A 22,809-nucleotide genomic window follows, 5' to 3' on the forward strand; every position below is an offset into this window, starting at 1 on the left:
CAAGCTTCCCCGAGTCAGCCAAGTGTCTCCCACAGTAAGGGGCATTTTTTTGGGGGAAAACTGTTAGTTGTCAAAGCTTTAACTGAGAGTTTAAACTACCTTCTGGCCCCTCATTGGGGAGCAAAGGCTCTTTCTAGAGCTGTGGCCTGCACACGAGGTTGCCCTAGTCCAGGTCTGATGAGGAAACTTTCCTTAAATAGAAGAGGCTCAAGCCAGCCCCGTGTGACACATGTGGGAGGGATCCAGTGTAAACAGGGCCCCAAGGCCACAACCAAGCGCCTTGTGGCCCTCCCGGTGTGACGGGGGACGGCAAAACAGGGGAGGGTTGAGAAGGTACCTGGCGCCGGCAGCGCTGCCGTTATCTCCTTTTGCTCCCTGTTTCTGCTGTTTTCGTAGCCCAGGCGCAGCCTGGATGCTGAGCGCGTGTTGGAGTGTTTACGTAGCTATGTAAATATTTTAATGACGGTTCTTGGGGCTGGAGCGCGGCGCGCAGCCCCGGCCCGCCGCCCGCGCGGTGTTCGAGGGCTCCCGCGAGCGCGCGGGGGACTCGGTTCCACGTGCTCCGAGCCTGAGGGATGATCCTGCCCAGATGTTGGCTCCCGGGAGCTGCCCAAGTTGAATGTCAGCTCCCTGTAGCGCCTGTTTGCCCTGATCTTTAGAATGAACCAGGCCCCCATGGGCTGCTTTTAGTGATTTTAGTGATTTGGAAGAGCGTGGTCTGTGCCCTCGAGGGATGGGCTTTTGATCTGGGCATCCGGCGGGAGCGAACTGGGTGAAAACCCCCTTGTACCATCCCAGCCGCTGCCGGTGCCGCTCGTGTGCGGGGCTCTGGCTCCTGCCGTGGACACGAACGTTTCCTTTGCGGGTCTCTGGGAGGCTGCGGTTCCCCGGGGACCTTTGCTGCCTTCTTGGCACCTCCTTGGTGTCCCGTGGCCCTGGCCACGCTCCGCAGGCTCCGTTCTTACCTCGGCAGCGCTGCTTACCCTGCCTTTCCCCTTCAGCAGAGGAAGACTGCAGTGTTTCTGGGGCATCGCATCCTCCTTTTGGGGCAGGACGGGCTATAATGGATAACGCTCCAAAGCAGCGAGGCCGTAGCTGCCACGCGGGGGATGAGGACGGGCCGTGGGGCCCGTGCCACGACGCAGACCCGGAGGAGGAGAGTCCAACCCTCGGGTATCATTCGGGGCTCAAAGCGGCCGGCAGACTCGTGCGGCGCTGGCGGAGGACGACACCGTTTCCCCTCCGCAGTGTCTCCGAGCGCTGCCAGAGGGAGCAGTCTTTCCCTAACATCCATCCCTCCTAGGCAGCCGAGGGCCCTTTCATTTCTTTTTCTGATTTGCTTTCCTATTTCCCAGCAAGGTTATAGCCCTCTGCTGTGGGTGGATGAGACATGAAGTCAGACTAATTATTCGGTAATGGATTCCTTTCCCCTCCTTTCCCCTGCGAGTGAATTTCTTGTTCCTCACCTTCGTGGAAAGGCTGCTGTGAAACGGCAGTAATGATGGAGCTGGACTGGCGATTTGTGGCAGAGGGAAGCAAAAGTCCAAAGGGAGGTTTCGTGAGCACATGCTATGACTCTCCCAAGCCTTTGCGTTAATGAGAATAAGAGTAATTGCCAGGTTTCGAAGGCGTAACCGTGTGGTGTGGCGAGAGTCGAGCTCGTGACGGACTCTCTGATCTCCTTAGGCCTCCCTTCCCTGCAGAGCCCTGTTGGTGTCCGGGGCACTAGCACCGGCCCTCAGAGAGCAGCTGGGGTCAGTGTGAAATGCTCACGGCCAAAATATTGAATAAATCTTCCCCATGGCACAAAAGGTCCCTTTCTAGCACAGCTGCTCAAGTTTCTGTCGTGTGACGTCGCCTCAAGGCGAGGACGAGCCAAGTCAAGCTCCTAAATCGCTTATTTCTTAGGTGGGAGTCGCGCTTTCTCTCAGCTTGTGAGTGATAAATACGGTTGGGTCAAAACTTTTTGCCTTCTTCGGCCTGTGGCTGGTTAGGGCCGAAGCTGGTGTTAATTCCTGATCCAGCACGGATTAATCTCCACGGTGTTGGCTGTAATGGGAGTTAATGATGGCTGCAGCTTTCCCGCCTTGTGGAAACGGGGAGCTTTGAACAGGCTCCCTGCCCCCCGGTTCAGAGCAAGCAGCTAAAGCCCGAGTATGAAAAAGGATGGCTAAAAATAGAAGGAAAGCAAAGGCCTAGCAAAGCATAAATAAAATGTTATTTTTTCCTCCCCCTTGGCAAAACCTCTGCTGCTCGTGACTCCGACGTGTTTGCCCCGCGCGGCGCGGTTCGGCCCGGGAGCCGCTGCAGGCCAAACTGGGTGCCGCGATCCCCGCCGTGATCCCGGGCTGGGAAGAGCCGCGTGGAAGCGCTGCCTCCCACGCGGAAACTTGTCCCCTCCGACAGCAGCTCGTGCTGGTTTTAACCCCCGTGTCACCATCGAGGGCCGAGCAGGAGCGTAGGGCTGGTGCACGGGCGAGCGGGGCTGTCCTGGGAAGCTGCAGTTGTTTTTTTTTTTTCCATGTGCTCCTGAGGAATTACTAAATTCCTAAAAGCAGGTGTCCGGTGGGGGGGTCCCACGTGCAGCACGTAGGAAAATGCTCCCTCACCAGCACCAGGAGGCCGGGAGCATTCGGTGCACGAGAAGGTGTTTAAAAATCTGTCGCTGGGGTTAAAAAAGCCTCTTGAGCAGCTCCGCACTGGCTGCCTACGGGCTGCAGGTGCCAAGTTTCTCGATGTTGCGACTTGCTGCATTCCCAAGCTACCTTTTTCCCCATCTGCATTTCAGATCCGAGCTGCTTCCACTTGTGCCTCCCCGGGGTGCAGCGCGTTCTCCGCGCTTACGGACGTATTTTGTGCAGCTGTCTTGGCGTAGAGCAATTACTGCCAAGCGCAAGTCAATAACTCGTCGTTCCTCTGAGTGTAGCTGAGGATCTGGAGCTCCAACACGAGCGTTTTCTGGCTCCTGGTGGAGCCCGGGTGGCAGGTGGGAGCTGCAGGCAGGTCCTGGGAGCCGGAGCGACCCTGCGGGCAGGAACGCCGGGCGCCACGTGAAACCCTCCGAGTCGCCAACCCGCTTCCCCATGAACTCGGTGCCGCTTTGGAAATTTAGGCAAACGGGAGGAATTTTAAGCAATGCCTGGGCCGGCTGCGCGGCGTTCCGAGCTCGCGTGCCGGCGCGAGTCCGCGCGCCAGGTCCGCTCCAACGTCTCCCTTCTCCGTCTCTTGCCTTCAGGGTGACCGCGCAAGAGGAAAAGATGTCGGATAAAGGGAGCAGCATGGATGGGAAGACGGACACGGTGAACGGTAAGGGAGCCGGCAGAGACCCCCTGTGCTTAGCCCTGTGCCAGGGCCACGTTGCCCTCGTGGTTTGGGTAGAGGCAAGGCGACTGCAGGGGAGTGTTTCTCCAAACGAGACATCGTCAGGGTGGCTTTGCTTAGCAGGTGCATTAAACCTCTTCATGGAACACCAAAAAAAAAAGGCCGCCTCTGCCAAGCAAAGCGTATTGCAGAGCTCGCTAGTGCTGGTCAAACCGCTGAGCATTTGAGGGAGCTGGTGAAGGTGCCAAAAGGTGCCTGGGTCACCATCTTGCCCCCTTGCCAGTGTCTGTTCTCACTTCGTTGCTCTTGATTCAAGGAAGGAGCCAAGTGCTGCTCCCAGTGCAGCTGTCCCAGGGACTGGACCTCGGCCTGTGCCCCCTTTGGCCTCCAGAAGGGCTCGGGATCCCCAGAGCAAGAGAGCCCCGTCCCCGCTGCAAGGGACAGGCCTGGGCCTCGGAGCCCTCCTGAGCTGCATCTCTGGGAGCAGAGATCTGCTAAAACCCTCGCCCAGGAGGTGGGGCAGGGGCTCAGTGGAGCTCCTGCCTCTTTCCCTTGGTGATATGGAAGGAGAGAGGGAGAAGCAGGAGCAGACGGGAGCTCTCTAGGTCTGAGCGCGTGGGATTGCTCAGTGAGGAGCTCCCCGTGCTGTCCGTGCTGTGCAGGCAGTTTGTCCAGCAGCCCGGAGGAGATGTCAGCTGAGGAAGGCCGAGAAACCTCCTCGGGCATCGAAGTGGAGGCCTCTGACCTCAGCTTGAGCCTGACGGGAGACGACGTGGGGCCCAACCGCACCAGCACGGAGAGCCGGGACACGGACACGGAGAGCTCGGCGGAAGAGAAGGACTCTGACAGCATGGACGACACGGGCCACTACTCCATCACCGAGGAGAGCCGGGCGCACGAGCGATCGCACTCGGAGGAGGAAGAGGAGGAGGAGGAAGAGGAGGAGCAGCGGTCGCGCCGCCGCGCGCAGCGCAAGCGCGCCAGCCACGAGCAAGACTCGTCGGATGACGAGCAGGCCCTGGAGGACTGGGTGTCCTCGGAGACCACGGCGCTGCCGCAGCCCCGCTGGCAGGCGGTGCACGCGCTGCGGGAACGGGAGCTGGGCTCCAGCTCGCGCTTCGTCTACGAGGCCTGCGGCGCCCGCGTCTTCGTGCAGCGCTTCCGCCTGCAGCACAGCCTCGAGGGCCACACGGGCTGCGTCAACACCCTGCACTTTAACCAGCGCGGCACGTGGCTGGCGAGCGGCAGCGACGACCTCAAGGTGGTGGTGTGGGACTGGGTCAGGAGGCAGCCGGTGCTGGAGTTTGAGAGCGGCCATAAGAGCAACGTCTTCCAGGTGAGGAGGGCGTGTGGGGACGGGCCGGAGATGCGGCGGAGCTGGGGTCCCCTCTCGAGGTCCCCTGGCCGGGGCTGGCAGCTGGATGTGATGTTGTCTTTGCCAAGAGCTTCCCTGCTGCCCAGCTCTGCTCCGCGCTGGTCTCCCGACCCTGGTGGGGTGGGAGGCTTGGGAGCAGCCCTGGGGCAGGAGCTGTGTCTGGAGGGGGACGTGATGTCCCCCCTGCAAGGGGCAGCCACGGCCCTTCTGTCAGTGCCAGAGGGGGCCCGGCCAGGTCCTGCACAACCTTTGCTGCCACCGACCATGTGTCAGACAGCGCCCTGCGCTGCCGGGGTCTCTGTGAGGGTCCTGGCTCCCCACCTGGTAATCGGAAGCAGCTGGGATCCGTGGATCTGAGCCCTCTGTGTGTCCAGCACGTGTGTTTCCGAGCCTTTGGGATTTGGCAGGGTGGGTGTCGTACCCATCCAGGGCACTGTTCTCGGTCCGAGTCCTGTTTTACTGACCCCGCTGTTTCTAGGCACGAGCTCACGCCCCGGCTTTGAAAGCGCCGCGTCCGTTTGCTCTCTTCTAGGCCAAGTTCCTTCCCAACAGCGGCGACTCCACTCTAGCCATGTGCGCTCGGGACGGCCAGGTCCGAGTGGCCGAGCTCTCCGCCACGCAGTGCTGCAAGAACACCAAGCGCGTGGCACAGCACAAGGGAGCCTCGCACAAGGTGAGCCCAGACCGGCCTCTGGACTGGGGCACGCAGCGTTTGGGGAGCCCTGTAACGCCGTGGGGGTGTCCCTGAGCCATGGTGGTGTCATCTGTCCTCTGAGAGGACAAGTTCCTCTTGGGCAGTAACCCTTGGGGACAGGGAGGAAGGCGTTTGCCCTTGGACAAGGCTAAAACATAATGAACAGGGTTTCTATATCCTCTGGAGACTGATGAAAACTGCTTTTACTGGGTATGGAGGGCTTGGTGCTATTTTGGTGTCTGTTGATTGCTAATGGTCTGCTGGGAGAAAGGGGTCTTACCACCTTGTTAGGTAAAAAGGGAACCAATGCCCAAGTATTTATCTTCCAGCTGGCCCTAGAACCGGATTCTCCATGCACTTTCCTATCAGCAGGTGAAGATGCTGTAGTCTTCACCATTGATCTGAGACAAGACCGGCCTGCCTCGTGAGTATTTCCCTACCAGCTCCCGCTGCGAGACCCCGTGGAAGGGAGCCCTGGGGGCCGTGGTGCCCTCCTGGGAGGGGGCAAAGCTCCGCTGCGTAGGGCTGAGTCCCGGAGCTGGGCCCATGCTCGTCTGATGGCCCAAAAGTGGGAAAATGTGGGGATTTGGGGCTGTTAAATCTGTCTTCCATGAGCTGCATGGGACAAGGTCAGAGCACAGAGCTGCCAGGCGCCTGGTCCGATCCTCCTCCGTCTAGCAGGAGGGTATGGATATGAACCTTTCCAACTAGATAGTGTCTTTGAACCCCCCATCCTCCACTGGGATTAGGACCTTCAGGCCCTATTTAAATAGGGCGTAAAAATCAAACCTGTGTGGCAGGTCCTTGTCCCTTACAGGCTGCTGTGGCAGCTGCCCAAAGCTGCCAGTGTGACACTGAATTATCCATCCCAGAGGCACCACCTGCCTCGCCTGGAGGCCTTGGCTTTTCCAGGTGTAAAAGGCCGGGAGAGCTGCTCCCGTTCCACATTAGCAAAGCGCCTGCTTAATTACAGCACTTAAATCTCTCCTCACTGGCAGGAACTTGGAGCTTGTAGTTTGCTGGGTTCTCTCATTGCCCGAACACTATTGTAGTTAATTGGAAAGCAATAATTAGTGAGCAGCCGGGTATTATGGGTTAAGATCCAGCACTCATCTCAGAGAGATCTGTCATTTCTGACAAGCTTCCAAAATAAATCCATAACGAGTATTAAAACAGATGCCTGCTTTTGGTATCGTAGTACTTTTCCAATACAGCGGAATATTGTTTTGAAGATGATCCTCCTTAAAAGTGAGGACTTCAGAGCTTGTCTCCTGGTGATTTGGTTTTTATTTGTATGTGCAAGTGCTTTGGTCGACAGCCTTAAAACCATCTGTTTCATAAGCAGGACAAAAACTACCGGGGCGTTTCAAAACAATTGTGTTTAATCTTCATCCTCCCCCTGCTCCTTTATTAGCAGGTGCCATTTGGAAAGGAGTTTGTCAGTCAGCAAGTTGGAGTGGGTCTGTGGCTCCTTTTCCCTCTTTTTTTTCTTTCCTGGAGATCCATGCTGCTGTTTGGGTTTGATGCTCGCAGGGAATTGTCACCATAGGAATGTGAAACCACTCCGGAGGCAGGGATTGCAGGCAGACCGTAGGCAGCTCCCATCCTTCGTTAAGCCGAATGGTATAATTAGAATAAAGAGGAGCTTTTTGAGCTTGCTGTTCCTGCTCGAGGATGCTGCCTCGGTTTGTGTTCATGTCTGCAAAGCCTAAACAGCAAGCCCAGGCTCTTGGGGGAGGGTGCACAGTGTGTGTCAGGTTTTGTAAAACCTGACCCTTATTGTGGGGAGATGGAGATGGGCAGAAATAAGAGCAGAGCCGTTCTGCTTTGGTGCTGATCTGGTGCTGTCCCTGCTGCTCCATCACACTTGGGCTCGGACAGCGAAACCCTTCAGACATTTTGGATGAAAACACCAGAGGATGATTTCACTCTGCGTTATTTGATTCATAGACAGAGCATGTGCTCGCTTCAGTTTGGAAGCAGATTTTTTTATATATATTTTTTTTTATTTTTTTTCCCTGGGAGTGAGTAAGAGACTCACAGAGCTCCTGCATTTCCCATCTGGACCCTGTTTTGAATTTGAGGTAGATTTTTGTTGTTGTTGTTAGTCTTTTTATTCCTTGTCTCTTAAAGGAAACTAGTTGTGACAAAGGAAAAAGAGAAGAAAGTGGGTCTGTACACCATCTACGTGAACCCGGCCAACACCTACCAGTTTGCTGTGGGAGGCAGAGACCAGTTTGTGAGGTGAGTCTGGAGGAACCTATGAGGTCTGGAGGAACCTTGTGAGGAACCTATCCCGAGCCCTCAAAATGGGCTTGGTCATCCCCACAGGGGCTCTGCTAGTGCCCCAGGGAGCTCTCAAAGCTCCCCTGTTCCCCCAGAGCCACCCGTGGCTTGAGTCAATAATGCCTCAAAGGACTGGTCTCCCGTAAGTAGTATTAAGATGAGTGGGATTAAGAGAGAAGGATTTGGATTCTTTGGGCTTTAGCTCTGTGATCCACTCTGCAACCTGCCTGAGGTTGGGAGATCCTTCCCTCAGGAACGAGCTATTCTCCTAATGAGCTTCCGAGAAATCTTCTCTTGGTCCCCAACCAGCAAGTAGTGCCTGGTGTGCATCGGAGATGAGGTTAAGCTCAGGGAGGGTCTTAGTTTCAGCAGGATTGAGCTCCTTATGTGGCAAATGCAAGTCCCCCTCCCTTCCCTCAGTGCACAACCCTCTTTCATCCCGTGCAGCATCTACCTCACGTCCTGTTAGCTTAAAACTGTGATGCTCTTTCCTTCCTTCCCTTGCTTTCCAAAGTCGCTCCATTCTGTGGCCCTCAAAACGTTCAGGGCAGGAGCCTCCCAGGCTGGACCTGGTTGTCTCCAGGTTTGTGGCCCCCCTGCTCCCTTTTTCAGCACCGATCTCTCGTAGAGCTCATGGGTTTGAAGTTGTAACTCATCTGGCATCTATTTTCAGCAGAAATGAATCGTGTGGTAGGTTCATGTGTCCGCGGTGAGCAGCTCCGACACAGGCACCTGCTGTTAGCTGAGCTGTTCTTCCCACCCTTGGATGCTGCTCGGAGTAACCAGCTCCACGCTCAATCCTGAGCTTGTCTTTCCAGTGCATTCAAGCCAGGGCTGGCTCATCCTTGGCCAGGAGACTTTCAGGAAGGGATGCTGAGCTCCCTACCTAGGTGTGCTGGAGCCAGAACCAAGGATTTTTGGACTGGCTGCCCTGGATTTGGATGCTCTTCAGCCTTGCGAGGCTGAGCGGAGCCGAGGCTGTTGTTTGGCTTCCCGGGGACGTGTGGGGGCTGCTCGGGGCCGCTGCCGACGCTGGCTCCAGCTCCCCGGAGCGCCCGGCACGCAGGCGGCCTCTCCCCGCGTGCCGGCTACGGAAACATCCGCGTGGGCTCTGCGGAGAGCAGCGGCCGCGGCGGCTCCTCGCAGGGTTATCCGCGGTGGTCGCCCTCGGCGCGACGCGGCCCCGCCGCGTCGGGGAGGTCAAGCGCGGCCCCGCGGCGGGGCGAGCGAGGGGACAGCCGCGTCCCCTTCGCAGAGCTCCGCTGTGACACGGAGCCCCACGCGCAGGTCGCGGCCCGCGCACAGGCCGCCGCTGCCGTTGTCACAAGCCACCAAGCAGCGGTTCCAGCGTGATAGGAGGTGACAGTAAGCTGCTTTGGCTGAGGTTTCTCTTAACCCAGGCCACTGGGATCCCTTGGCAAAGACTGGAGCCTCCAGCCAATGTCACGGGCGGGTCTTGGTTCCCGAGCAGGGATTAATGCGGAGTCTCCATAAAAAAGCATTGTATAAAAAGCATCGTTCGGGTCTCGAACTCCTGCCATCCTTCCCGCAGGATTTACGACCAGCGAAAAATAGACGAGAACGAAAACAACGGCGTGCTAAAGAAGTTCTGCCCTCACCACTTGGTAAGCGGCTCGGGGAGAGGGCGGTGGGGACCCCGCCACAGTGAGTGACACAAACGGGTCTCCCGCCCGCAGCGGTGCTGCCCGTGCCAGCCCTCGCCAGCCACGGCGCCCCTTGCCCAGCTCCCACACCGGGCCCCGAGCTAAAATGGGGCCTCGGCAAAAGCTCGCGCAGCTCCGCGGAGCGCTCCCTCGGGAGCCCCGTTTAGGAACGCTTGCTGGCCGAGCCGTTCCAGGCTTCCTGCCTGGAAAACATGCAGAGAAGCTGAACAAACCGCCTGGCTTCTTTATTATTTTTCCTTTTGTTTTTTTCTCCTCTTGACCCTGATCTTCCAGCATCTATAAAATGCCATCTTGGCTTAGGATAGCACGTTGCATTTATGGCCTGGCTTTAAAGGCATGGCAAAAGAGTAACCCTGAAGCAGCACGTGCTCAGCATAGGTGTGCTGGGGGTCAAGGCCTTTTTTAGGGAGGAGGAGATGGGATCAGAGCTGTCCATGTTTTCCGTAGGTAAACAGTGAGTCCAAAGCTAACATCACGTGTCTCGTGTACAGCCACGACGGGTCAGGTGAGTAAGAACTCTCTCGTCCCACTTGCTCTGCGGTCCGGGACAAAACCCAGCCCTGTTACGGTGTCTTGAGGCTCCCGGATATCTGCAAAGGAAATTCCAGGCCGGAGAGGGGAGGAGAAGTCGCTGCACATGGGAGGAATGTGCAGCAACCTCTGCGCAATCCGGCGAGCAGCCGTGCTCCAGGCGCTTCCCGGGGCCGCGTCGCAGCGCGCCGAGGCCGCTCGATACTAACGCCCCTCTGCCTGTCCCTCTTGTCTCGTGCCAGAGCTCCTGGCCAGCTACAATGACGAGGACATTTATCTCTTCAACTCCTCTCACAGCGATGGAGCCGAGTACATCAAGAGATACAAGGGACATCGCAATAATGCCACTGGTAAGGGCCACCCGGGAACCAGGGTCACTTGCATTCTCCCTTTTCGGCAAGCGGAGCAGGCACTGGGCCTGGGGACTGTCCCCAAGTGACCGTTAAACCTTCCCATCTGCATGTCCTTAGTGCAGGAGAGCTGAGTTTTACTGAGGCTGCAGAGGGCCGTTTCTCCCTCTTTTTTTTTTTTTTTTTTTTTTTTTTTTTTCTGCCCATACTGAGGCTTTAGGGCAGGTTGGATTTGGGGGACCATCCCCAGAGCAGAAGAAAAATTGCCTTGAGCTCATTTCTGCAGCACCGCCTGTTTCGTCTTCCTCTCAAAGACTCTTAACACAAACTATTGGGCTTGCAAAGAATGAGCTATTATGTGTCTGGGGATGGAAGAGATCCACTCCGGTAACCTTGGAAACTCGCTCGCTGCCAGGGAGGAAGCGAATTCATGGCAGGGAGCGCTGCCCGGCTCCTCATGGCCTCAGGCTGCTTGTTTCTCTCCCTTTTCAGTGAAAGGTGTCAATTTTTATGGCCCGAAAAGCGAGTTTGTGGTGAGCGGCAGCGACTGTGGCCACATCTTCCTGTGGGAGAAATCGTCCTGCCAGATCGTGCAGTTCATGGAGGGAGACAAGGGAGGAGTGGTGAGTTTCTGCTGGCACAGCGCACTCCAAGTAATGGTCACACTAACGAGCTCACCCTCATTATCCAGACCACGTTTGGCACCCACTTGGGGGCTTCTTACCCTATCTTGGCCTGAGCCACGTGCCCCTGCCAACTTGCTGCTGTTCTGTGTGTCCCTGTGGATTCCTAACGAAATCCGAGCAAGGTTCCCTCGAGCTCTGCTGTGTTTCGGGTGCTCAGCATGAAACCTGCTCCCTCTGCCCTGAGAGGTGCCGAGGGGAATCCGGGATGCTCGGGAATCCGCCGTGGATGAGGGCTGTGGCAGGCGGGCAACAGGGATGGGGCCTGGGCAGCTTCCGAAATAAGAAATCCCTGTGTGGAAAGGGCTGGGCAGGGTAAGGTGAAGGCTGTGGGTCAAAATCATCCTCCTCCTCCTCGTCTCGAGGGTTAATTAAAGCAGTATCTGGGAGAAGCCAAGAGGCAGAGGAAACACATGAGCAGAAATGGACTTTGCAGAGTTATCCCGGCCCCGAAAGGCCCCGGAGCTGCCGCTCGGATGCCGGGAGCTGCCTGGGCTTGGCCGCTGCTCCCCGGTGGCTCCGCAGCTGCGGCCTCACCGCGTCCAAGGCAGGAAACGGCTGCAGCTGCTCCGGGCTCGGCCTTTCCCAGGCTCCGGGCCCGGAGCGGCCGCGTCCCGGGCGGCTGCTCCGGCTGTGCCAGCCGGGGATGCTCCTGGAGAGCTCGTTTGGAGAGCTCGGTGCTCTGCCTTTGGGATGCTGGGCCCCGTGCATCCCTAAAACCTCACAGTGCACGTCCTTCCCCGCTCCTGCCACCTGAATCCGCTCTCCTGCTCCACGTTTGCTGCTGGGCTTTGGGTTTCCCCTCCTTTTGCTGCTGCTCCAGACTCCCTGGCTGCGCTGGGCTTTAAGCAAGCGGCTGCCAGGCCGGGCCCGCGCGCTCCGTCAATTATTCAGGCATCACCAAACTGCCCGCGTTGGCTCCGCTCGCGGCGGGAGCGGCGCGGGCAGCCTCCGCCGCTGCCCTAATTCCGGAGCCGGCGCCGGCCGCGCGCTCCCCCCAGGTGAACTGCCTCGAGCCGCATCCCCACCTGCCCGTCCTGGCCACCAGCGGCCTCGACCACGACGTGAAGATCTGGGCGCCCACGGCCGAGAACCCCACCGAGCTGGCCGGCCTCAAGGAGGTGAGAACCGAAGGCGCCGCTCGCGCCGCGCTCACGGCGCTGCCAGCGAGCTCGGTCCCCGTCGCGCGTCCCAGGCGGGTCCCAGCACGCGTGCTGTGCCCCACGCGGGCACTGGGCGTGCTCCGCCGTCCTTGTCACTGCAGGTGATCAAGAAGAACAAGCTGGAGCGGGACGAGGACAGCCTGCACCACACGGACATGTTCGACAGCCACATGCTCTGGTTCCTCATGCATCACCTGCGGCAGCGGCGCCATCACCGGGTAGGTGCAGCCCGGAGGCCACCGGCCCCTTTTCTCCTCGCTGGCCACGTCACCCCAGTCCCCCCTTGTCACTTCGGGGCCACCGGCATGTGCTGCCACCGGCTCGTGCTCCGTCCCGCCGTGGTTGCCACCAGCCGTCCCCTGCCACCCAGGGGGGCCGAGCGCGCGGGCTCCCCGTCCCCTCGCGCCCTTCATCCCCTTCCTCTTCCTCTGGGCAGCGCCGGAGAGAGCGCGGGGCGCCCGAAGGCGAATCGGACGAGTCTCCCAGCTCCTCGGACACGTCGGACGACGAGGAGGAGGGCCCGGACCGGGTGCAGTGCATGCCCTCGTGAGGCCCCCCTCTCCCAGCCCCCCGCCCCCCCAAATCTCTACTAACACTTTGGAGCTTTTTATTGACATGTTACAGCCCCCTCCCTTCCCCACCCTTGTAGCCCTGCTGCGCTGGGGGGAAAAGGTCCCAGGGAGGGGGCACGGGGGGGGTCCATCCCCTCCGCTCCCGGCGGCCCTGGGGGGAATTTGCAGGATTTTGGTATTGATTTTTCCCGGGGGGAGCCCGGCTCCCGCTGCCCCATCCCACGAGCTTCCCGCGCCTTGCGGCCACCGCAGCCGCTCCTCCCTTTTGCTTCCCCCCCCCCCCCGTTTTTTTTTCTTTCTTTTTTTCGGGGGTGAAGGGGGGACAGTTTGGACCCCCTGTCCCGCCCCCCCGGGGCCACGTCCCCCTCCCTCCCCGCCACGGGGGCGTTTGCAGAGAGCTGCTTGTCTAGTTTGTACATATCAGTGATTTGCACTTGGTTTGCCCCCCCTTTCCACCACTCCCCACCAGTCCCTTTCCAGCCCCCACTGTCCCCTCCTGTCACCAGGGGACCAGGGCATCCACCATAGCTCAGAGGACACAGGGAAGTTCCTTTAACTTTTTTTTTTTTGGCTGTTACTTTTAAGGAAAGGCTGTTACTTTTAAGGAAAGGCTGTTACTTTTAAGGAAAGGCTGTTACTTTAAAGGATTTAAGGAAATCTCTTATTTTTTTGGAAGCTATGGCAAGGATTTCCCTTCTCCACCCCATCACTGGTTAGAGGCCTAATTTTATATGTATTAAAAAATAAATTGAACTCGGATGTTATCAAGTTAAAATTATTGTAAAAGTTTGAATATATATTATATATAAATGCAATAAAAACCAATGGAGAGATGCGGCTGCTGCGACTCTGCTTTGGGGGGTCCCTTGGGGTGGGGGCTGTGTCTCCCCTCCCTGTTTTACCCATTTTTGCTGCGTTTTCACCCACGTTGCTTCCCCCTTACAGAGCCACGAGACCCTCCGTGCTTTCATATTCATCTATTTATAAGATATATGTACACACAGTTAGCGCGGTCAGAGCAGGGGGCACCGGGGCGGGGGCTGGCAGGGGACAGCGCAGGGTCCCCGTGTTCCCCCCTGTGGCCACCAAGGGCTGAGGGGCACCCACGGGTGCCAGCTCTGGGGCTGGGGGCGGGGGGGACACCTCCGTCCTGTGCCCCCCACCCTTGGGTGCCCCCTGCCAGCACGTTCTCTGCCCCCCCCCGCACACTCTTGCCTTGCAGGGAAGAGGGGGGTGACCAAAAACAGTCATTTTTTGCAACAAGAAACACATAGGGCGGGGGTCTCAGGTCGGGGGATACAGGCCCGGTACTGGAGACAATAAATAGATAAATAGGGGACAGCGGGGGACACAGGGGACGGGGGGACACAGACGAGCCGGCGGCCGCACACAGGCGCTCTGCGGGTTTTAGCTTTTATTAAATAAAATATATTAACATAAACTCTCTCCGGTGCCCCCCCCAGCTAGCCCTTGATGCCTGCCCCCCCCCCCCCCGGTTAGTAGCTAGAGCTGCTGAACCCCAAATATCCCCTTGGGACCTTCCCCCCCAGTCCAGTGTCACCCCCCAACTATGGCACTGGGGGGGCCTGGGAGCACCCCCCCCCCCCCCAAATCAATGTGGCTTTTGGGAGGGCCCCTCCCCATTCAACATTGCCACCACTGGGGGGGGTCACATCTCACTGCCCCCCACAATGTCACCTCCTCAACCCCATCCCATGGCCACCCATTGAGAGTGGGGGGGGTGCAGAGCACCCCCCCCCACCGCTCCTAATGGACTGAGGCCTCACAAACTCACTCCATCCTCTGTCCTGTCTCTGGGGGGGGCAGTAAATACCCCCCCCCACTCCCGCTCTCCCCTGTCACAACGTGCCCTGTCCTTCGCCCCCTCCCCTCGATGTCCTCTTGGTTCCTGTCCCCCCCCTCCATGGCGTTGCAGTTGGGGAGGGGGGGTCCCAATGCCCGTCCCCCACCCCAGTGGGTTTTTTTTGGGGGGGGGATGGGGGGGTGCGGGGTCCCTGGGAATAGCGAAGCCCCCCCACACACACGCACACACACGCAGAGCCGCCCGGGGGGGGCCGGGTTAGTGCCCGTGGCGGCCCCCCCCGCCCCCGGCCCGGGGCTGGGAGGGGCGGCGGGGGGACACGGGGGCCGCAGCCTTCGTCCTCCTCCTCCTCCTCGCCCCCTGCTCAGGCTTTCTTGGGCGGGGGGGCCAGCTTGATGATCTCCTCTTCCGAGGGCTGCCGGATGATGTCTGCCGAGACAGGGGGGTCAGCGGGAGCCTCCGTGTCCCCCCCCCGTGACAGGAGGACTCGGGGTGGGGGGGAGTCCTGGCACCCCCCTGGGGGACAAGGGGGTCCCTGGCATTTTCTTGGGTGACAAAAAGGGGGTCCCTAGCACTGTCTTGGGTAACAGGGAGCCCCTGGTGCTGCCCCGGGGGACAGAGGGGTCCTGGCACTACCGCTGGGGACAGCAGGGTCCCTGGTCCAGCCGCTGGGGACAAGGGCAGCCCTGACACTGCTGTAGAGGTCCTGGCACTGCCCTGGAGGACAAGGGGGTCCCTGGAGTTGATCTCATGGTTTTAGCACTTCCCTTGGGGACAGACACACCATGGCCATGCCCAGGGTCACAGGAGGGTCCCTGGCACCGGCCTGGGTGACAAGGGGGTCCCCGCGGGTTCCCACCTTTGTACTTCTTGGCGCTGGGAATGCGGGTGAGCTTGGTGTCCACCTCGTCCTCCTCGGAGATCTTGAGCACGTGCGTGCGATACTGCACCACCATGGTGAGCAGGTCGGGCCGGCGCGAGATCTCGAAGATGTGCTCGATGTAGGACAGGTCGTCTGCGGGACAGCGGCGTGAGCACGTGCAGGAGTGCACAGGAGCATGCAGAAAGGTACAAGAGCACCCAGGAGCATGGAAGAGCACGCAGGAGCGTGGAAGAGTGTGTAGCAGGGTGCAGGAGCATAGAGAAGCGCACAGGAGCATGCAGCAGGATACAGGAGCACTGAGGAGCATGCAGCAGGGTGCAGGAGCATGGAGAAGCGCACAGGAGCATGCAGAAGGGTACAAGAGCACCGAGGAGCATGCAGGAGGGTGCAGGAGCATGGAGGAGCGTAGAGGAGCACCCAGAAGCGCACAGGAGCGTAGAGGAGCACACAGGAGCATGCAGCAGGGTGCAGCAGCAGGCAGGAGCAGGCAGGAGCGTGCAGCAGGGTGCAGGAGCACCGAGGAGCATGCAGCAGGGTGCAGGAGCGCACAGGAGCGTGCAGCAGGGTGCAGGAGCACCGAGGAGCATGCAGCAGGGTGCAGGAGCATGCAGCAGGGTGCAGGAGCGCACAGGAGCAGGCAGGAGCATGCAGGAGCGTGCAGCAGGGTGCAGGAGCACTGAGGAGCATGCAGCAGGGTGCAGGAGCATGCAGCAGGGTGCAGGAGCATGCAGCAGCATGCAGCAGGGTGCAGGAGCATGCAGGAGCATGCAGCAGGGTGCAGGAGCACTGAGGAGCATGCAGCAGGGTGCAGGAGCATGCAGCAGCATGCAGCAGGGTGCAGGAGCATGCAGCAGGGTGCAGGAGCGCACAGGAGCGTGCAGCAGGGTGCATGCCAGGAGCACCAAGGAGCATGCCAGAGTGTGCGGGAGGGCACTGCAGGGCCCCAGCAGAGTGGGGACGGGGGACTGGATGGGGACGGGAACAAGGGAAGGGCACAAGGACCCTAGTGGGAACATGGCCTGGGACAGGAGACGGGAGTAGGTGATACGGAGCGGGAGTAGGGATGTAGATGGAGGCTGGGACAAGGTCTGGGACTGGAAGCAGGACAGGGGTGGGGACAGGACAGGGGATGGAGATTTAAGGCAGGGAACAGGGACCAGGACTGGGGACAGGGGATGGGGTGGAGACAGGGAAAGGGACTGGGACAAGCAGGGCAGCAACAGGGTACAGAGACCAGGACTGGGGACTGGGGACAGGGACTGGGATTAAGGGACAGGAAGCCATGATGGGGACAGGACAGTGATGGGGATCAGGACGGGACACGGATTGGGTTCAAGGGACAGAGATCAGTGGTGGGGACAGAACAGCAATGGGCACCAGAACACGGGACAGATATTGGGATTAAGGGACAAGGCCCGGTGATGGGGATGGGCGCCAGGTTGGGGACCATAATAGTGACAACAATCGAGGCAGGGGACAGGGATCAGAAAAGGAGACCAGGACAGAGAAAAGGAATTGAGGCAGAGGACAAGGACACGGATGGGGATCAGGACAGGGATTGGGGTGGGGGACAGGAACGAGGGGCAAGACAGGGGACAGAGATCAGGGCACAGAGATGGGGAAGAGCAAAAAGACAGGGATCGGGGACAGGGATGAGGGAAGGCGAGCAGGACAGCAAAAAGGAAGCGGGGCAGGGGACAGGGCCAGCGATGGGGACAGGGATAGGGCTCACCCTTGTCCAGCTTGCCGTGCTGCTCGAGGAAGGCGAACCAGTGGTGGCTGGTGGCGATGGCCTCGCTCTGCTCGCTCGGGATGTCCTCCTTGCACGCGCACTTGAGCTGCTCCAGGTCCTCGGCCGTGATGTTCTGCGCCAGCTCCTCGCACAGCCTGCGGTACTCGGCCATGGCTGCGCGGGGACACGCACGTCACGAGCGGCCCGGCCTCAGCCTCCCCCTCCCGCGCCGCGCGCCGCTCCGCTGGCCCGTCACTCATGTGACGCTCATGGGATGTGACAGGGCCGGGGCCATGGGCGCCCACGCGGCTGCACGCGCGCCCGGGGGCTGGCGCCGCCCGTCCCCCCATCCCCATCACCCGCCATCCCCCCCCGTCACAGCCACCGCTGCCGCCTTGTGTGGGGGCTCCCCCCTTTGCACAGTGCTGCTTGCACACTCATGTGGCCTTGCACAGACCCCCCCCTCCACCTTGTACAGATCCCCCCTTGCATGATGCTGCTTGCACACTCATGTGGCCTTCAACAGACTCCCTCTTACATGATGCTCCTTGCACGCTCACCCTGGCCTTGCACAGACCCCCCTTCCTTTGCACGGTGCTCCTTGCACGCTCACCCTGGCCTTGCACAGTCCCCACTTGCACAGAGCTCCCTGCCTGCCCATGGGGGGTTATCCCCGACCCCCCCTCGCCGCCATCCCTGGTCCCCATCACCGTCTCTCCCGTTGAGCCGCGGTTGCCGTGGCAACCACTGCCCAAGGACGCGTTTGCTGTAGCCCCCGGTGCCCCCTTCCTTTGGACCCCCCCAAAACACCCCAACCCCCTCGGGGGCCCCAGGGCACACTCAGCCCCGCCCCAGGTGGCAGGGACACACATGGGGGGGACACACATGGGGACACACGTGGGGACACACACAGAGCGTTCGGCAGAGACAGGCACGAAGCACAAGCTGCCAGGCACACGTACACCCACCCGCCCGCCCACACACACACACACACACGCGGCACCAACACCCGCACGGGGCAACAGCCCAACCGCGCGCACCGCCACACAGCCGGGCCCCAACACACCCACGCACACCTACCCGGCACGGCGCACACCCGCACACCCGCCCGCACACTCGCACCAACACCTCCCACCTGCCGGAATCACCGCGAGGTACAGGCGCCTCGAGGTCCCTGTCACTCCAAGGCTGGCACTGCCACCGCAGGGTGTCCCACACACCGTCCCCACCTGAGGATGTCCCTGCTGCTGTCCTCCCCCTGGGTGCCACATGTCACCCACACTCAGCACCCTCTCCCCACCCCCCTGTCATTTGTCCCCACCCCAGGGTGAGTGGCATCCCCCACCCCTGGGTGCCACCTGTGCCAGGTCACCCTGGGGTGTCCCCCCCCGCTGTCCCCACATGGCTGGGGGTGGCGGGAGGAAACAGGGTCCCCCCGCCACCATTCACAGGGTCTATGCAAATCGCCTCATGAATATGCACGAGGGGCGGGGCCCCAGCGCCCATTCACAACGACCCCCGGGGGGCACAGGGAAGCGGGGGGGGGGGGGGGGCTGCCCTCTCACCCCCAACCCCCCCTCGGTGCTGGGGGGGGAGGGGGACTCCTGGGCCCCCACAGCGGGGACCCCCCCCAGACACGACCTGCCCCCCCCGCCCGCAGTCGCTTGTCGCAGGCTGGGGCAGGGGACACACGGGGCTCGTGACCCCACCAGGGTCCCCGTCCCCGCCGCGGTGGCTGCACGGGATGGGGGGGGAGGCAGGATGCGGGGGGGGGGGGCAGGATGGCGGCTCCGGCCGCCGTTTTCCTTCCTCCCTTTGTGCTCCCGCTCCGTCCATCGAGGCTCGCACAGGTGCGGGGGGCACCGAGCCGGACGCCTGGGCCCCCTCTTCGAGGCAGGCGGGCACGGGGCGGGGGGACACGCGGGCCCAGGACGCCTGGGCTCCATCCCGGGATTTGGCCGGAGGGCAAGGGGGAGCTGCCCCTCCTCCCCGCCCCCCCCCCATTTTGGGGGTGGCCACATTGAGGGGGTGACAAGAGGCCCCCAAGGATGGGGGGAGCCGGGGAGGTGGGGACGGAACTCGGGGCCCGGATCCGGCACAGCCAGAGCCGCTTGGCCGGGCCCAGTTTCCTGCGGCCAGATGGAAATAATCGGGATGGGGAGGAGGCGGCGAGGCCGGCGCGGCCCCCCCGCCATTCCCTTCCCCCCTCCTCCTCGGCCTTCCTCCCTCCATCCTCTCCCTCACTCATTCCCAGCCCTCCCCCCCTCCCGGTCCCGGTCGCTTTCACACCCCACCCCCGTCGCCATCACCCCCGGCCAGAACAAAAGCCCAGGGGACAATGAGCCGGGGGACAAGGGGCCTTTGTGCAGCCAGGGGACAATGGCAGCGCTGACACGGCGGGACACGGCGGGGACACAGTCACCCTGCCCCGCACCCCCCATCACCCGCGCTGGGGGGGAAACTGAGTCACGGCCACAGGCGTCCGGCACCGCATGCACCGAGTTGGCGGGTGCTCAGCTCGGCCGCCACAAGGCGGGCGGGGGTGACAGATGGCCGTGCCCGCTGTCCTCCGTCCCCTCCCTAGATGTCACCCCCTCCTCCCCCGGGAAAGGCAGCAGGCAGAGGCGGACGCCTGGGCCCACCCCAGCTCCAATGGGTCCCGGGAAGGGGGTGATGGAGACGGATCCCTGGAGAGGGGTAATTCCTGCTTCCCGCCCCTAGTGCCTCAGTTTCCCCTCTGCCGGCAGGACCCGACTGGAGGCCGTGGGACGAGGACGGGGGGGTGGCAGCACCAGCCCCCCCAGCACCCACCGGATTGCGCTGAGCTCAGCGCCGGCGCCGTGCCAGCCTGGGCACGACGTCCCCACGTCCCCGCCACGGCAGGGGGGGACAGCCCGGCCTGCGGACGGAGGGGCACTGCCTCGTCCTGTCCCCCCTTCCCACATCTGGTGGCTCCCGGCACCTCGTACAGGCACGTGCAAGGCACAGGCCGGGGGGGGGGACATGTGGCACATTCTGGGGACAGGGATGCACCGGGGAGGGGGTCCATGAGCCCCCCCAACCTGCCTCAGTCCCCCCCCGCCCGCTCCCCCCGCACCGTGTCCACTTGGCCGCGGCCGGGCCGGAAACGCCGGCTGTGGGGGGGGAAATGACTCGCGTCCCCCCCAGCCCTCCCCTTCCTGGGGCCGCGGGGCGGAAGAGGCGGCTCTGGCCCAATGGGCCACGCCGGGCCGGGCGGCCCCGGCACGCGGCTTCCCCGCGTGTCCCCGTCCCCCGGGGCCTCCTCTTCCTCGAGTCCCCTTCATCCCTTTCCCACAGGCACCCTGGGGTGTCGGGACCCCCTGGTTCGGATGCCGTCCTGCTGCCATCACCCACCGCAGCATCGTTGCCCTCATCCCTCCCTGGGGAGCGGGGGAAACTGAGGCATGGAGCTGGTGTCGCTGTCACATGCATTCCCCCACACACCGTGTCACCACTTGTCCCCGTCCCCAGTCCCCATGCCGATATGGCTGTTCTGGGGGGTGGCACTGAGGGGACCCGGTGGAGATGCAGGACTGGGTGGCTCTGACGGGACACGGTTGAGAAGAGGATTGCGGGGGTATCAAGGGGAGCAGGTGGCATCGAGGGGACGGGGTGGAGATGGGGGACGGGGCTGCCATCATCCCCAGTGGCATCGGGGGGACTTGGGAGGAGACAGGGGACACAGTGCCCGGGGCACCAGATGGCATCCAGGAGACAGAGCAGCATCAAAGGGACCGTGTGGGGATGGGGGACACTGGCACCGGGTGACATTGAGGATACCAGGAAAGATGGGTGACACTGTGCCCGCCTCTACTTGGTGCCATCAAGGGGACTGGGTGGGGACAGGGACCAGCCTGGCATCGACGGGAGCAGCTGGACATGGGGGACCGGGGGTCACCGAGGGGACCGGCAGGAGGGGAGGACCCAGTGCCCCCCTGGGTAGCACCAAGGGAACTGACAGGGCCAGAGGGACCAGATGGCACCAAGGGGACAGGAGGGGGGGCGCCCAGGGGACCCTGCCACGAACTTGGGGATGCCATAAGGTACCCGTGGGGTGACATAACCCGGGGAGGGGGTTCATCGGCCCTGCCCCTGTCCCCCCTCCCCCGCGTGGCCACGGGTGGGTCACGGGTTCGGGCCCTCCCGCGGGCATCAGATTGAAAGGGGAAGTGCAAGGGACAGAGGGGACCCGGGGAGGGGGCAGACATGGAGGGGGATGGGGGGGTCCGGCACCCCCTTAACCCGGGGCGGGGGGGGCAGGGGGGCATCCTGCCCCGTTAACCCCTTCCCACCCGCAGCCGGGCAGGGAGGCGCGGGGGGAGGCCGGGCTGGACGGAGGCTGCCCGGGCCCCGCGCGCGTTACCGGGCCGGGGGGGATGTCCCCGGCGGGGGGCGCCTTTACCGGGGGGGGGGGGTCTCAACCGGGACGGGGGGGGGGAGGGGGCACCACGACCCTTACGGGGGAGGGGCAGCCCCGACGGGGGGGATTAGCGGGCGGGGGGGGGGGGGGGCGCCCCGGGGGTTCCGCGGCCCGGCGGGGCGCGGGGGGCGGGCGGGGACCCCGGGCAGCACCGGGACGGGGCGCGGGTCCCCCCCCCACCCCACCCCGGGATGCGGTTCCGGTGGGGCGGGCAGCGCCCCCCCCGCGGCGCCCCGCACTTACCGGCGCGGGGCCGGGGCCGGTGGCGGGGCCGGTGGCGGGGCCGGGGCTGCGCGGGCGGGGCCGGGGCCGGTGCCGGTGCCGGTGCGGCCGCTCGGTGCCGCGCGGCTGCCGCTCTGGCCGCGCCGGGCGGGGCCGCGCCGGGCGGGGCCGCCTCCCGCCGCCGCCTCCCTCCCCCGGGGCCGCCCCCGGCGCCGCCGGCACCGGCAGCGGGAGCGGGAGCCGCTCCGGGATCCCAACGGGGAGCGGGATCCGCACCGGGATCCGAACGGGGAGCGGGATCCGCACCGGGAGCGGGATCCGCTCCGGGATCCGCACCGGGAGCGGGATCCGCACCGGGATCCGAACGGGGAGCGGGATCCGCACCGGGAGCCGGGGCCGCCCAGGGCCGCACCGCTGGGGGGGTCTAGGCCGCCATGAGTGTGAGTGTGTGAGCATGTGAGTGTGAGTGTGAGTGTGTGAGTATGAGAATGTGTGAGTGTGTAATATGTGTGTGAGTGTGACTGTGGGGGTGAGTGTGAGTATTGGGGTGAGTGTGGGGGGGGTGTGTGCAAGCGCAGGTCAAGGGGCAGTGTGGGGGGTGCTGAGTGTGAGTGTGCGCGGGTGACAGCATGCGGCTGTGCCACCCCCTGGCACCGCCGCAGGGTGGCCGTGCGAGCGAGGTGGCAGCACGGGGGTGACTGTGCGAGTGGGAGTGCGATGATGCGGGGTTGAGTGTGCAAGGGAGGCTGGTGGTGCGAGTGTGAAGTTGGGGTGAGTGTGCGAGCGAGGTTGCCGTGTGCGGGTGACTGTGCGGGGGATGCAAGTGACAGTGCGAATGTTGTCACTCGGCTGCACACGGGTGTGAGTGCACGTACCCTGCGACTTGACCGTGCGAGCGTGACGGTGTTGTGAGGCTGTTGGTAGGACGGTTGTGCATGGTGCAGTGGAGGTGAGGGAAGGACACACACACGTGCGGTGGCATCATAGGGTGGGCAGAGGTGCGAGGGGGCCCAGGGTGGGCCGTGTTATTGAAGGGACTCCAGCCACGA

At 62.2% G+C, this 22,809-nt stretch overlaps 2 protein-coding genes across 3 annotated transcripts; one reads left to right on the top strand and one right to left on the bottom strand.

The window, feature by feature from the left end:
- The first annotated feature begins 3,223 nt into the window (after positions 1-3,223).
- On the top strand, positions 3,224-12,777 carry LOC148591400 (DDB1- and CUL4-associated factor 8). 2 transcript variants are annotated; one of them, XM_088537649.1, is made up of 12 exons: positions 3,224-3,306; positions 3,984-4,657; positions 5,229-5,369; positions 5,720-5,814; positions 7,524-7,634; positions 9,229-9,301; positions 9,809-9,866; positions 10,135-10,242; positions 10,735-10,865; positions 11,927-12,046; positions 12,202-12,306; positions 12,525-12,777. In XM_088537649.1, exons 1-12 carry the CDS (start codon positions 3,258-3,260, stop codon positions 12,636-12,638), a joined length of 1,779 nt encoding a protein of 592 aa, XP_088393775.1. In that variant the 5' UTR covers positions 3,224-3,257; the 3' UTR covers positions 12,639-12,777. The 2 variants fall into 2 exon arrangements, with proteins under 2 accessions (XP_088393775.1, XP_088393774.1); XM_088537648.1 differs by having other exon boundaries at positions 12,190-12,306; positions 12,525-12,776.
- Positions 12,778-14,785: 2,008 nt separating this feature from the next.
- Positions 14,786-21,889, bottom strand: LOC148591401 (astrocytic phosphoprotein PEA-15-like). The gene is made up of 4 exons (XM_088537645.1): positions 21,782-21,889; positions 17,098-17,271; positions 15,342-15,497; positions 14,786-14,911 (listed from the first exon to the last, which is right to left on the bottom strand). The coding sequence occupies exons 2-4, from the start codon at positions 17,267-17,269 to the stop codon at positions 14,847-14,849; spliced, it is 393 nt and encodes a 130-aa protein (XP_088393771.1). The 5' UTR covers positions 17,270-17,271; positions 21,782-21,889; the 3' UTR covers positions 14,786-14,846.
- Positions 21,890-22,809: the final 920 nt, after the last annotated feature.

The sequence above is a fragment of the Tinamus guttatus genome, unplaced genomic scaffold, assembly GCF_059628265.1.
Source record: "Tinamus guttatus ecotype Peru unplaced genomic scaffold, ASM5962826v1 Tinamus_guttatus_pri_ptg000831l, whole genome shotgun sequence".
Lineage (NCBI taxonomy): Eukaryota > Metazoa > Chordata > Aves > Tinamiformes > Tinamidae > Tinamus > Tinamus guttatus.